General features: G+C 39.8%; 1 protein-coding gene across 1 annotated transcript in view; it reads left to right on the top strand.

Moving 5' to 3' along the window:
• The window catches only part of GAB3 (GRB2 associated binding protein 3), a 151,448-nt gene that overhangs the window by 97,807 nt on the left and 37,205 nt on the right, over positions 1-16,436 (top strand). Inside the window, exon 3 of the mRNA XM_089678295.1 lies at positions 8,369-8,582. Within this exon, the coding sequence (XP_089534421.1) occupies positions 8,369-8,582 (214 nt within the window). The remainder of the gene's footprint in view (positions 1-8,368; positions 8,583-16,436) is intronic.

Raw genomic sequence — 16,436 nt, 5'->3', positions numbered from 1 at the left:
CTCGGGGTCTTGATTCCTCAGATGCTGTGTGATAACACAATGGGGTTTATTTACTAAACCTGGTTGACTCAGAATCTTGTCCACTTCTCCATAAAAACCAATCAGCTTCCAGGTTTTATTGCTGAAGCTTAACTGAACATGCTGAGGTTAGAAGCTGATTGGCTACCATGCACAGGTGCCCAAGATTCTGAGTCAACCAGGTTTAGTAAATAAACCCCAATGTGTCTAACCATTGTACAACTACCTGTGATTTTGCCTTGATCATGATGGGAACTGACTTGTGTGGCTGTGGAAAATTGTTTGTTTTCTAGTATGTTTTCTTTTCAATAAAAATTGGTTATGAAAAAAAACCAATGCTGGGGTGTCAACTGTAGTGCCACAAGCATATGATAGGGAATATTTCCATATTTTTCCATTACATTAAAAATCCTGTCCTTTGGAAATGTATTGGTTATCCTACTACTGTGGGGATGTCCATATATACTGTAGAGACATAATGTGTTTATAGAAGGGTGTACTTGGCTCTTTAAAATGCAAAGAGAATACATGATGTTATTGTAAAAGCACTAGGGTAAGCAGTATGATCACTGCCCAGCATTAAAAGGGAAGCTATAATGGTTTGGAACCAATTGTATCCAAAATCTAATAAAAACCTTTTCGGTGTAGTTACATTGTATCCTTATATTATTTAGGGGCTCTGTTCTCTGCATGAAACATACTGATTAACAAAGAGGTGACATATATTTGTTTTGAGTATTTCGGAGATAGTCTGCAAGGCTGCTCTGTTATTAATGTGCAGTAACTGCTGGGAGAATATTGCGAGGACATCTGCAGCTAGGCACTTCCTGACAGGACACAACTGTTCCTGCCATGTGGTCCATCTGGTGTAAAAAGACAGCTTGAAATGGATTGTTATACTCACATTGTGATTGCTTATTACTTGCAATTTACACCCCCTAATGGTGTGCAGGGAGCAGAACATATCATTTTATCCATGCATGTTCCTGGGAGAGACATTGACATTCTTTTTATTGTGTTTTTTTTTTTTTTTTAAACTTGCAGCAATCTAGTACTGAAGAATATCAAAGGGTAAATCTACAAAAAGTGACAGATGGTCAATACGGCCAGTACATATGTCACTCCTCTACTTTCACTCCTCTACTTTTCTTTCATGATGTAGAAAACATGCCCCTAAAAAAGGTATTCAGCAAGCATTTGCAAGTGTGTCAGATACTTTAGAGATTTTTAAAAATTTTAAAGCGTTACGTATCTATGAAAAGCACAAACATATTCTTTTTAGTTTTCTTTAGCGTGACCCCCCTGCACACATTGTCCTCCTATACCAACTATGGGTCTAACTAATTGCTGGCATAGATAGTACAAAACAATTACATGAAAGTGCTCCTTTACTTATCCACAGCTGCAATCAGGTGACTTCCCAGTCCCAAGTTTTATATCTTCTTCTGTGTATAGAAGGCAGGTGTCAACATCACTATGTGCATGCCTTGGGTCCTCTCAGGATCGAGAGAAGGATGATATTGGTAAAAGGGGACTGGCTGGCACAGGCATATCTGCAATGCTGAATTGCTGGTTCTCCCCACATAGAAACAGAGGACATTGATGAAAGACTTGGGTGAGTATAAGCTACTTCAGAAAGTAAACCAGAACAACAAGCATGGAGAATGAGGGAGAGAGAGGTGGAACGGTGTGATGGGAGGGGAGTTAGCTTAGCAAAAATGTATTTAAAAAAGAAGCTATTGCTACAATACTTACCTTATCACCAGCTCTGCTACCTGCCATTCCATGTGCACCTTGCTGCAAAGTCTAATTATGGGGTGGTTGCCACTTTTTTTGTACAAATGGTTGAATTTGCTTCAGGAATGCACTGGTTGCCTTCAGCTGCCATTGTGCTTTTGCTGGGCATCACATGCATCCCTGTGCCTTTTAAGAAGGGGTGGGCTCATTCCATGCAAACCTACCCTTAATCTAAGGTGCAGGTGCATCTCAGTAAATTAGAATATAATCAAAAAGTTAATTTATTTCAGTAATTCAATTAAAAAAGTGAAACTCGTATATTATATAGATCAGGGGCAGACTGACAACTCATGGGGCCCCCGGGCAATAGGGGATCATGGGGCCCCTGTGTCCCTGCCCAAACCCGAAAAAGCCAATGAAAGGTACCAGGGGCATCTAATGGGGCCCCCTACTGAACTCGGGCCCTCGGGCAGTGCCCAAGTGCTCAAATGGTCAGTCTGCCCCTGATATAGAGCCATTACACACAGAGTGTTTATATATCAAGCATTTCTTTCTTTTAATTTTGATTATGGCTAGCAAAAACCCAAAATTCAGTATCTCAGAAAATTAGAATATTGTGAAAAAGTTAAATATTGTAGACTCGTGGGGGTTAATTTACTGAAACTGGAAAGTGCAAAATCTGGTGCAGTTCTATACAGAAATTAATGAGCTAGCAGGTTTTATTGCCAAAGCTTAATTGAACAAACTGACTTTAGATTCTGGCTACCATGCACAGCTGCACCAAATTCCGTGTGCTCCAGTTTTAGTAAATCTACCCCATGGTGTCACATTCTAATCAGCTAATTAATTCAAAACAACTGTAAAAGTTTCCTGAGCCTTTTAAATAGTTTCTCAGTCTGGTTCAGTAGGTTACACATTTATGGGGAAGACTGCTGTCTTGACAGTGGTCCAGAAGGCAGTCATTGACACCCTCCACAAGTAGGGTAAGTCACAAAAGTCTTTGATAAAGAAGCTGGCTGTTCACAGAGGGCTGTATCCAAGCATATTAAAGGAAAGTTGAGTGGAAGGAAAAAGTGTGGTAGAAAAAGGTGCACAAGTAACAGGGATAACCACAGCATTGAGAGGATTGTGAAGCAAAGGCAATTTAAGAATTTAGGAGTGATTCACAAGGAGTGGACTACGGCTGGTATCAGTGCTTCAATAGCCACCACACACAGGCAGGACATGGGCTACAACTGTCGCATTCCCTGTGTCAAGCCAATCCGGAACCAGAGACGTCTTATCTGGGCTAAGGAGAAAAAGGACTGGACTGTTGCTCAGTGGTCCAAAGTCCTCTTTTCGGATGAAAGTAAGTTTAGCATTTCATTTGGAAATCAAGAGCCCAGAGTCTGGGAGAGTGGAGAGGCAGGGAATCCAAGTTGCATGAGGTCCAGTGTGAAGTTTCCACAGTCAGTGATGATTTTGGGAGCCATGTCATCTGCTATTGTTGTTCCATTGTGTTTTATCAAGTCCAAAGTCAGCGCAGCCCTCTACCAGGAAATTCTAGAGCACTTCATGCTTCCCTCTGCTGACCAGCTTTATGGAGATGCTGATTTCATTTTCCAGCAGAACTTGGCACCTGACCACACTGCCAAATGTACCAATACCTGATTTAATGATCGGGGTATCACTATGCTTGATTGTCCAGCACACTCATCTGACCTAAACCCTATGGAGAATCTGTGGGGTATTGTCAAGAGGAATTTTCTGAGATACTGAATTTTGGGTTTTCACTAGCTGTAAGCCATAATCATCAAAATTAAAAGAGAGAAATGCTTGAAATATATCACTCTGTGTGTAATCTATAAAATATAAGTTTCACTTTTTGAGTTGAATTACTGTAATTAACTTTTTGATGATATTCTAATTTATTGAAATGCCCCTATATGTGCTCCAAATTACGAGACTCTTGAAAATTAGAGTTAAGACCGTGGTATATAGAGGAGTGTTGATGTGGGCACCATGGCTTACACATATATTTGCAAATGTGAGGAACTAAATCCTCTGTTTTCAATGTGAATTGTTAGACAGGGTCAATTTGGTTGTTTTACAGTTTGACTGGTAAGTGTGCTGGGAAATCTTTGTCTGTTATGTGGGTTGTCCTTCTATGCACACCTTACTGCAAAGGCTAGACATAGGTTGGGGTGGCTGCCACTTTTTTGTACACCTGCTGTGAGGGGCCTTCTTCTTGGTTAAAAGATGTGACTGGACTGAAGGCCTAATTTACACATTTAATGAAAACTAATATAAAAGGGGACGGAGGTAGCTCCAAGGGCGGATGGGGGGGCCCAGCCCAGGGTTGGTCTTTATTATTACTTTGCAAAGAATAGGTGTAAACTTACTGTAAAGTATTCCAATACAGTTTTGCAAAAAAAGTTTACAATAACATTATTATTATTATACAGGATTTATATAGCACCAACAGTTTGCGCAGCGCTTTACAAAATGAAAGTAGACATAGTTACAATACAATTTGGTACAAGAGGAAACAGAGGGCCCTGCTTGTTAGAGATAAATCATCTTGATTCATTAGTGCAGGATGTACGCCAATGAAAAGGTAGAAGGAAGGGAAGAAAGAAGAGGAAAGAAGAAAAATAGGAGGGGAGTGGGGTTTATTAGGGAAAGAGCCATAAGAGTGGTAAAGGGGGGTGGAGGAGATAGAGGCATATTTCTGATTTTCAACAAAACTGATTGTCTGTTTTATTATTTTCCCAAACTATCCCTTCCCCCAACTCAGCACAAAATGGTAGTTCATCTCTGTATGTGAGCACTGCTTTTATATGTCTGAATATGTTAATTCTGGTTATCTAGTTACAGATAGTTTCTCCTTACGAGTTATAATTTTGTATTTATTGGCTAAAACTGAATTTAAATAAAATTGCAAAGACCAGTGTTGATGGAGTCGATGGCATAATATTGGAAGACCAATTCCAGGATATGCGTAACCAGCATATTCAAAGTAAAAAACAAAATATATCTTCGTATGCAGCATGATCTCATCTTTAGATTAGCGGCAGTGTGTTTTCTTTTAAATAAATATAACGTTCAGTAGAATAGAGGGCATAATATTATAGGGATCTCAAGTGTTTTATATGCCAGGCTTGCTTTGTGTTCTTCCCTACTCATGTAACTTTTATTTGGGAACAGTGGAGTTCAAAGGAAAGGAAGCGATTTAGAAAACACCACTGCTCAAGATGAGAAAGTGACTGTGCAGATAATGTTGTAACTTTAGATGTAGACACAAGCAATAAAAATAAAAAAAATAAAAATTTCAATTTTTCTCAGAGAATAATAAAATATGAATTTTTTTCTCATCAATACTTAAACCTCCTTTCTCAAGTTGTTTTTTTAATGTAAAATTCACTTATGAATAATGGATATGTTACTTCTAACAAAACTGTGCTTTGCCCATTCAGTACAAAGCAACAAGATTGCTTTAATACTGAGTTTCAAAGGAAACACCTGTTACTTCCCAACTGGGTGGAACATGTGGTACATATATGACTGCGCTTGGCCACCATAGTGTTTATGACCACCATATTACCTTACACAGGGCTCTGCTTTCACTCTTGAAGAATGAATGGAGCGGTGGGGTAGTCAAACAAAGGTAAGTATATGTGTATATGGGGGTAATAAATTGTACCTGGCCTGGGCAAAACACAGATTCACTTTAAAGTCTCACTCCATCCAGGTTTGGTTATGGATGACAGTATATTGATTCACTCATGAACTTCTCATGTCTGTTGGGTAGTGAAGTGGTCAAACTTTCCCTACAATGAGCCCCCCTCCCCTTTTGCTGAAAATGGAGTATTAAAGTAAAACTAAAGTTTGTAAATATACATTTCTAGCAGGTAGGCTTTTATTACAAAAGAGATAATGTATGAAATATTTGCTTACTCAAGATACACTATTGGGTTTATTTATAAATTAACACATTTTCTCAATTGAATTAATTTAGAAAAATATGTGAATCTTGAGTGAAAGCTGTATGAATTTCGTGTAAAAAAGATTTATAAATAGACCCCTATTTTTTCTTTCATGTGACATTAATGAAAAATCCAGCAGGGAGAATAAGACGCAGCAGCTGGGTGCAGCTGGAAGGACAGGCTCCAACTACCCAAAATAAATATTCACATTAACCAGCACTTTTCTAGATCTGGAATAATACTTTGGATGAACTGACCCTTTGATAGAAATGTGGGAGCTGCTTTTACTGCCATTAGGTTAAAAGTTGCTATTTGTTTACAAATTGAGCCACTTGATGAAATTTGGAAATAGTGGAATAAGCCTTTAACATAAACAGTAAGCCACATGAAGAACATATATACAAGTTGGTGTGACCCCTGTACCTCAATACACAAAAGAAAGAAGTTTGGAGAAAGTGGTGAAATACCTCACATATTTAGGAGGCCATATATTGTACTCACTCTAAACAATGAAACTAAGAATGGAAATGGTAAAAAAAACTTGGCCCCAACAAGACTTATCCTTTTAAAAATGCTAAATATTTTATTGGATATATATAAAGGTTGTAAAAAAAAATGACATCCAACAAAATATTACAACATTGTTGTAACGGAACCGGAACCCAGACCGCACTGAGTTTTTCCGTTATAGCACAACTTCCCCTGTCCACACCCTTGAAATCCCTCAGGAAAATAGACAATACCCAGCTCTTACTAAAACAGGAAGCCAACAACTCTTTATTTTACACAAACAACATGTTTTATACAGAGGGCGGGGAAACACAACCAGGAACAGGAAATACATCACCAGCCCACCCTCTCAGTGGGAAGGGCTACAGTTTAGGCAGGAAACACCTCATCACCCTTCCCATCCAACCAGACACAGAACAATGAGATGCAACCATGTGGCAAAGGACATTGACCAACCCCCACACCAATACACAAACAGTCCATCTCATAATAGTTGGCTGGACAGGAAGGCACAGCACCATGGGGGGGAGCACATGGCAAACAGACAATGGACAGCCATGTGGCCTAGACAAAGGAACACACACTATACACAGGACTCAGACATTCACATACACACCCTGTAACCCCTAACAGGCACAGGGTGGGTTAAACATAATGATTTGGGGAGATGATACAGGGGTCCCCCCACCCCCAAAAGTCGCTCCCGTCACAATTGTCATGTACTGTATCCCACTAACACGTCCCTGCCCCTAAGAGTCAAACTATGCAAACTAAGGGCAATACCCATATGTCAATACAGTACTTGGTGTATAAACAATGTCCTCTAATTCAAGGGCCTCAGCACCAATAATACCCATATGGATCAATAATGGATGCATCTGAATGTCCTTCAGTTAAGAAATAGTAAACAATGGTGTACTAACAGTGTCCTTGAAATATATTCAATTGCATATATGGCAGAGTGACATAAGATTAATTCTAATGCTTATAAGTAGTGAGCAAAAAAAGCAGCCCCTGTATGACTGCCATATCTTAAGTGATGTTTGGAGACTGACCATACATGGCAGATCAGATTTAAAAAAAACGTCGCCTGAATAGGAGAGCCACTCCTAAATGCCTAATTTTTAAATGAACCCAAGAATGAAGTTCATAAAAAGCTCTGGACCAGTATCCAGGAAGGTGAATGAAACTTAATGAGTGAACCTAGGCAGCTCCATCACAAGGTAGGTTCCCTCAGCTAGCAGGCAAGAGCCTCCACTAAGAAATCCAAGTGAGATAAACAAAAAGAGTGCTTGCTGGTTGTCTTAGGTGCCCATACATATTTTGCTGCCATCTGGTACACAGCCACAGACACTTAACAATACTCTATCTTGGAAAGAACAAGTTTTTGAAAGTTTTGGTTAACAAGTAGAAATTTACCATCTATTTCTTAAGCCCTGATGAATGGGTTTGGTATGGCTCCAGAAACATGTTGGCTAAAGTTTTTATTGTGGTTTGAATTGTAACAATAAAATGGATATAGTCTCTTAAGACAACTGACTAGCATTTTTTGGTTTTTCACTCATTTTTTTTTTTAACTGAGGGCTCTGTTGAAAGGTTTTAAATGGCAGATTCTGGCTGGTCAGAAATGAGAAAATTGCTCTGCAAAACAGTGAATTTTTTTTTCTTCAGCCTTCCAAGATTCCAAAATCCTGGAATTTATGGTTTTAGTTATGTTATATCAAGTTTAACAAAACTGACAATAAAAACAAGAAAAAGACAAATACAAGTTATGGCTGTCAATTTTGCCCTTATCGTTTGATTATTCGTTCTCGTCATACAGCTTCTGTAGAAAAGCAGTACGCACTGCTCTGTTTCTTCCTGGGAATCAAATGGAATCTGGAGAGATCTCAGAACAAATTGCAGCAGATTTTCATACCACGAAGTCCGTGTTATGTAAACAGCCTTGTTCTGAGAATCATTTGTTGGCCTCGCTCCCTGAGCTGTGTTTATCAGGCAGGGAAATAGTATTCTTAGGAAATATAAACACCTGGTACAATTTGGCCTCTGCAGTGTCCTGCCTGGATACTTAATAAATGGCATGTGTACAGTCTCCAGACATGTAAATATGCTAACACTGGGATTATTCTTTTAAACAGATTCTGTGGAGAGCCTTTCTCATACCAACTCCTCCGTCCAAGCATCTCCAGCAGTCTCCACTCACACGTCAAGAATCACAGACCCCTCTTACTCCGTGGACAGCTCAGTGGCTGATACCTCAACAGAAGAGAACCGGAGTGAATCGGATTCAACATTCATCCCCGACTATCTGTTTTTGTCAAATTGTGAGAGTGGGAAAGTAAATACCACCAGGTATGTGAGCTAGACATTCTGTGTAAACATGGCAGGACAGAAGATAAATAGAACACTTCTCACCATCGTTCGAAATTTGTATATTCAGTGTTAAAAAAAATAAAAGTTCAGTGTAAAGCACAAATTTATGTTCTGATATGAGGCTTTGCAAAAGAGCCCTAAATACACACAGACTAATTAATTAAAAGTACATTCCAATCAAAATAAAAAAAAAAAGAACAAAAATGGCCATGAAAAGAATACTTAGACCATTGTCTTTGTACAGGTCTACCTGTCATGTCACATACTTTACTGACCTGGAATATAAATAGTATAGTGATGCGGAATTCTGACTTGTTTCTTAAATGAATTTGCTGTATGCTTGTTTTGGGTTGGTGACTCAGACCTATTTAATCCAAACTCAAACACTAGGAAACTTATTTTTATGAGATGGTAAATGGTAATGGCAGCCACCATATTTCTTTCATGGCTGGTGTAATTTAAAGCTGAACATGGGTTGGTTTAAACTTTACAACAAAACACACAAAGAGAGGGTGCACTTGCCTCGTGCATTACCATAATACCTTTTTAATACAATGAAACATGTAGAAAGTAAAAACAGGCACACCAATAATTCTATTATTACAGTCCAATACATTGTATAGGTGATGCCCGTACACTACTGCATTTCCAGGGCAGAACCACTTCATTGGAGATTTTGCTCTGATATAGAGGATTCTGCCCTGGAAACCCATTAGCCTTGCTCCATGGGTATGCACGTGACTATGGCAGAACAGGCTACATAACATAATCTGCAGATAGTTGCTTATTCCCTGCCACCTCTGGTCAAATTCCAATCTACAACAAATTGATATGTAATAGCCATGGTATAGTGCCCTTACTAATCTGCTCTGACTTTGACATCTGTTGTTGCACCTTCTTTCTACTTTATAATGGATGGTGATTACTGTAGGGCACATCCCTTGTCGGTGAGGGGGTCACACATCCCAGGACCAAAAATTTATACAAGTAAATAGAGGTGAACTGAGGTGCATTGACCGCTATCAAAGTCAGCACTGCTCAGCAGAGGCAACAACAACTCCAGAATGACCATTATCAGTCTTTTTTGTGCTTTCTAACTGCAGAGGGCATAGTCCAAATGAGTAGCAGTTTACTAGACAGCCAAGTTGCTTTTGTGTGGTAATTTTAAAGATTAAACAGGGAATTTGTACTTTCTTTTGAGAAATCTGACAGGTTTAGAGCCTATTCCATGGCTCTTCTCTGCAATAAATGTCACTCCATATGTAGTCCTAAAGTTACTTCCATTCTGCAATTGATTGAGCATCTTTCCTCCGTATTATTTGGTCACTGACCTTCTTATGCTGACAGCAGTCTTGGTTACGTGTCCGAGTGGCAAAGACAAAAACATAAAAAAGAAAGGGGCATTACAGACTAATAGCTCTGAATACAATTTTGAAGAGTTCAATTGCATCTGTTTTATTGGACAACCCAAATGGATAGGAAAATCTGAGCTTATGCACCATTTTAAAAACTTTGACAGTGGAATCTGCTTAGTAATTGCATAAGTGGGGTATGTTCACTACAAACTAAAAAACTTCATACATACAGGATGATTTTTTTTTTTCCTCCCCTGGATGCCCCAATGACATAACTAGCTTCTTGTGAATTGACAAGACTAAAAAAAGTAGCTAAAAAATGTCTGCTTCTAGGTGCGTTTGGGATGGGTATGTTTACAATTTATCCCCTTTTCTCATAATTTCTCCTGCAAAATCATTAGAATTAGCAAGGGAGGCATCTACATACCCTGATAAAACACAGGATCTCAAAAAAAAGTTTCCTGTTTTCACTCCTCTTAGACTATTTGTATTATTCAAATGGTCACTTCCTGAACAGATTCTGCGTCGAAAAGCATTGAGGAAGTGACATTTACCATATACCACACAGGATTGTATGGCATGAGATAAACTGATCTTGTATTTTTATCTTCAATCAAATATAGAAATGTGTTCCTTCTTGAGCAAATTGTTCCAGATTAAGAAGCCTAGCAAGCAAAAAATTAATACCCTGTAACCTTAATGTTAACCCTACCTATAACTGAACACAAATCCTCCTATATCTCCAACAGTACCCCTTTACACTGTTGTGTTGTAGTAACGTGGGTAAAACATGAATTACTGTAATGTATGGCAACACATAAACCATGGTTTGTTGCTCTCTTTTATTTTGAATGGCATCCCAACATCATATTACAGTACAGTGCAGCCACCACAATCCACATGTCATGCATTGTGCGTGCTACATTAAAAAAAGGTGTGCTGCCATTTATTGAATGAACTCTCCTAATGCAGCGCACATTAACTCATGATAACTCAATGCATAGTGTGAAATGGGCATCCAGTAACTCTTCTTATTGTAACTGTGAGCCCATATTTGCATTCTTATTAGCTCTGTGCTTGAAGTGGAGTTCCACTCGACCTATCCAAAAAATAAGTCAGCAGCTGCAAAAACTGTAGCTGCTGACTTTAAAAAAAAAAAAAACAGCCACTTACCTGTCCCTCAGTCCCGTGGTGTGTCCCCCGCAGCTCGTTTCACCAGTCGTCCTTTATTCCAGGAGGCCGGCATTTTTAGTGTGGGCATCTAGGCTGTGACCGCTTGCAGCTCCACATCCGGGTACCCACTGCACATGCGTGAGTAGCGCTGCGCTTCGTGAATGGTCCTGTAGTCTTCTGGGACCTGTCACGTGTCCCAAAAGACTACAGGGAGGGAGGGAGGACCGGAAGTTTTGTCAAAATTGTCAAATTTGGGTGCCCGCTCCCCAAAGGTGCCAATCCTTAATGGGGAGCGGGGAAGCCGTCCTTAAAGCGGAACTTCCCCGTTTGGGTGGCGCTCCGCTTTAAGACAAGCTTTTATGCACTGAAAGATAGCAGTAGCAAATAGATTTCTGTAGGGCACCTCTGTACATTAGACTTGCCTCAACACATGTTAAACTCTCTAAAGTACATGGGTAGCTCTATACCAGTGTTTCTCAACCTTTTGTCAGTCAAGGCACCATTTAAAATTATGCACCCTATTCTAAAATGTAAAAACTAAACTAATAGTTTTACATAACGCAGCATTATCCACACACATAGGACACCCAACGTGATTTATTCTTCCAAAGCAAATACACCTTTGCGCACTGGTAATGACTAGCATTGCAATGTTTCTCTCCCCAGTTCTAATGGAGAGGGGAAGGGAGGGGCAAACAAGAATGCTGTGCAGGCACCCAAAGTTCTCTTTATCAACCGATGATGTCATTGGTTGTTAGGATGCCGGCAGCTCGAATGTTGCAGTGGTGCACAATGAAAAACTGTGAATTTGTGTAAATAAAAGGTGGGCTTGATTCGACCTGCTGGCTTGTATACAAGTTTGGGGCAATTTTTAGGAATTTTGCCAAGGCACCCATGAGGAGACCTGAAGGTACTCCAGGGTGCCTGAGCACCCTAGTTGAAAAAGACTGCTCTAAACCATCTAGTCTGTGATCTCCTATGCTGTCAGCACATTTGTTCTATGGCTCCACCAAACTTGCTCCCTTTCTGCTCAACATCAGCATCAGAAATAGTAAGTATTTATATAAAAGAGGAACAGAACTTCATAGTGTAACCACAAAGCTCAAATCATCTCAGACTGGTTTCTTGAACGTGACAATGAGATCACTGTACTTCAAGGCCTCCACAGTCACCAGATCTCAATCCAATAGAGCACCTTTGTGATGTGGTGGAACAGGAGATTTGTATCATGGTTGTGCAGACGACAAATCTGCAGCAACTGCGTGATGCTATCATGTCAACAGGGACCAAAATCTCTAAGGAATGTTTCTGACACCTTGTTGAATCTATACTTGAGGAATGAAGGCAGTTCTGAAGGCAAAAGGGGGTCCAACCCGGTACTAGCAAGGTGTACCTAATAAAGTGGCCGGTGAGTGTAAATTGAAATGATTGTTTGGTTAGGTCCTCACACATCAGATTGTAACACGTGCGACCAGTTTTAGGGATAGGGTAGACACAGGCATACAGTTTGTGAGGGTGTCAGGGCTGTAATTATTGTCTAGCTGTTGTACAATAACATGCAAGTAAGTTGGAGTTTGTTTAGGGATTTTAGTGGCTTCTTATCGTAGAACCTTACATTATGAATTAGAATATCTTGTCTTCTTCCAGGATCCCAGGATTTTTACTGTGAAGCCCTATCCAGTGCAACTAAGCCTTCACAAACAAACTGTACTGACAGAACTAGTGCACCACAACCCCAATAATCCCTATGGATAGTCTGTACTCTGCTGGATAGGGCCGAAACACACGTGTATACACTAGGTAGGGGGCCTGGGTGGGACACTTGGCTCACAAAAATTGGCAGTGCTTGGCAGGGCCACACAGTAAAGATTTCGGGAGCAGGAAAGAAATTAAGTATTTCACTATACAGGCATAACTGAGAGGTGTAGGGAGTTTACTTGAAAGACAACTTCACTAAAAGTAAAGTTGTCTATTAAAGAGTACTTGTATATACATTGTATACTTGGATATGAGGATATAAATAGTGCTCACTTATTTTTAAAGCTGGAGGTGTTGGAAGTTTATCTTGCCACCCATACCTAGTCATTGACCCTAGAGTGAGTGTGGTTAACTCTTTTCAGAGTTCAATGGCTGAATTCTTGATCCGGATCAGTGAATTACTCAATGAGGAAATCAGATTAGGGATAACAGCTAAAAAGCCTGCATCTTTAAAAACAAGCCAACAATGGCAGCTCCTATGTCCTTATAGATTTACTTTACCAATTTGTTGGAATTCATCAGCTTTGTCCTTGCAGTTAAAGGAAGGACAGGCAGTATAGGCTCGCCTCAGCCCTCTGCATGAAGAGTTAACTAGCTGTTTCCTTTTAAAGCATGAGAAAATGTGGGCACTGACCCAGCTATGGGAAACAGTCATAAACCATTTCAGAGTGGATTAAATTTAATTGAACTTTAAGTTGTGATATCTTTTATAACACCATAAACAGATGTTAGACCATGCACATCGTATTGGAGAGCTCCTTATTTGGTCAGTGAAAGCACATGGGAGATCTCATAAGTTACACAAAACATGGAGAAGGACACATATAACATACAAAGAAAAATAGAAGATGACACTTGTGAACCCTTAAACATATATTTAAGAAGCATTCTCATTTTTTGCTTTTAAACATTAAAGCCCTCTCTCTAGATGTGTTTTACTGTGTTTGATTTTGGATCTGGAGCCTTAAAGGATAAGTCGATCTTTAAAAAATAAATGTACAACATTTTGCAGGTTAAAAAAAAAAGTGCATTTACCATTTTTTTTACTTGTAGCAAGTAAAGGATTGCACCTACGATCAGCAGATCGCGGGTGTCATCCAGGACTCCAGGAAACTTGTCAGTGTATCTATCTGCTCGTACTTCATACCGGCAAGCAGATATACACTGAAAGGAAGAATCAATGAACTACCGTAGCACTCAACAGCGCTGTGGTAATTTACTGAGAACTACAAGCCGACAGTCGCAAAGGCTGTCAGGACTTGTAGTTTCCCATTCACAGAACTCTGTAAATTAATGATGCAGTCGAGCGGGTGGAGCCATGCGCGGCCATGTTTTTCTTAACCAGTTCTCTACCACGCTATAGCTGAAGGATGGCTACAGCACGGTTGTCTGGTTCTGGGACAATGTTCATGAACGTCATTCCAGAACACGCCCCCAGCAGTGTGCACCCGGTGCCACTGGTGATCGCTGTGTCCTACGGTAAACGGCCAATCACAGCAGCCTTTTACCATGTGATCAGCTGTGTCCAGTGACACAGCAGATCACCAGGTAAATACAGTTGCCGGTTATTTGCTGCACTTTCCTCACACTGTCACAGCATTAGGAAAGTACTGCTGATAAACGGCAAATGTCAGAGAAGTGATCCGCACTGATCATCAGTGCTTCCCACCTGTGCCCAGCAGTGCTGCCCAGCAGTGCCGCCTATCAGTTCCACCTATCAGTGCTGCCTATCAGTGCCCATCAGTGCCTCCTATCTGTGCAGCCTCATCAATGCACATCAGTGAAGGAGAAAAATTACCTGTTTACAAAATTTTATAATAGAAACAAAGAAAAACTTTTTTTTTTTGCAAATTTGTTTGCTCTTTTTTTTGTTTATAGTGCAAAAAATAAAACACCCAGCAGCGATTAAATACCACCAAAAGAAAGTTCTATTTGTGTGAAAAAAATGTCATATGGGTACAGTGTTGCATGACTGCGCAATTGTCATTCAAAGTGCGACAACGCTGAAAGCTGAATATTGGCCTAGGCAGGGAGGGGGTATAAGTGCCCAGTAGGCAAATAGCTAAAATAGTGACAGATAACAGGGAGAAGAGTCACTAGATGCAGTGGAGAGGCAGCAGCCACAGGAGTGGGAATATGTTACATGTTCCACCCTAAAAACAGGTGGAACATGTAATATGTTACCGAAGGTGAACTTCATGCTTTAAGCTAGGTACACACTGTAAGAAAGTGGACGCTCGTCTGGTTTTCCACGATCTTTCACAGTAAATCGAATCTGAGGATGGTACCAAAAGTGTACCAAAATTATCTACAATTAATTAACTACAAAGGCTTTTTTTTTTGTTTGATGTAAAAATGTTGTAGCTTAGATTATTGTTGTTTATTCTTTCTGATCATGCATAATCTTTTGGATCCAATTTTTATTGTACAAAAACAATACACATTAAACGAAAAATCGTTAGTTCTGTTTCATGTATGAGAAACATTTTGGAGTTTGTGCCTTCAGAAATTTTTATTTGGAAAGTCTGAATTGGATGTCGAAAGGTGTGTACACACTGTTCGAAAATCGATCAATCACTCCTTGTACAGAATTTTTCCCCCAATTCTTCCATAGTGTGTACCCCACTATAGTAATGGCTGAAACAGGAATTCAAGTTGGGCAACAAGTTTACAATGGAGTGCAAACCTGTCATCTGATCTCCTGCTTGGCTTTTTATTTAACTGTGAAGTACATAGCCAGTGAACTGAAATCATAGGACATCAGATGTGATTACTTGCTTCTGGTCAGCCACTCAATATATTGGCAATAATTCAGCATGACAGCTATGCCAGACACACTTTCAGATGAAGGTCGCCTGTGACAGCTGCCTTTCCTAGCTAGGTAGGTGTCACACTGTAGAGCTGGTATTTGACACTTTCACTTGTGCATTATGTTTTAGACTAACATTTTTATTACACGCTTTTTTTTATCTAAACTTTAATGTGTCCCTTTTTTATGGATTGTACATACATTTCAGTGCAGTTGCCATTACTGTCCCTAGGTTGTAACCAAATCACCCTGCAAAAAGCCAAGCAACTGCTAAGCTAAGATGCAAGGAGGAAATCACCAGAAGCTGTTTTATTGGACATCACATTTAGAGCTGGTTCACACATATGTGAATTTCATGTGTTTTGTACCGCATCCAATTCGCATGACATGTGAAAAAGTATTGCAATTGTGCCTGTTCACACATGTCCTGAGCAGCCAGACTTCGGATTCAGTGCGAATTGAAAAAGAGTTCTGTTCAATTTCTGATCAGTGTGGTACAGCTCAGGTGTGAATTCAGGCCCATAAACTTCTATTGGAACACGTCTGAAACACACCTCATTCATTTGTGAACAGGATAAAATTCTGACCCGATCCTGATGTAAACCTGACCTGAGCCTGATGTAAACCTGTACTGAAACTCTGAACAACTACTTTGTCAATTAGCTGTGAAAACTGAGCTTCAATTTGCACTGCAAATCTGTGAATCCACACTTCATTAAAGCCAATGTATTTGAAGGA

This window comes from Staurois parvus, unplaced genomic scaffold (genome assembly GCF_062004578.1).
Source record: "Staurois parvus isolate SC_StPar_1 unplaced genomic scaffold, SC_StPar_1.0 ptg000202l, whole genome shotgun sequence".
Lineage (NCBI taxonomy): Eukaryota > Metazoa > Chordata > Amphibia > Anura > Ranidae > Staurois > Staurois parvus.
This window is presented reverse-complemented; position numbering and strand designations above follow the sequence as displayed.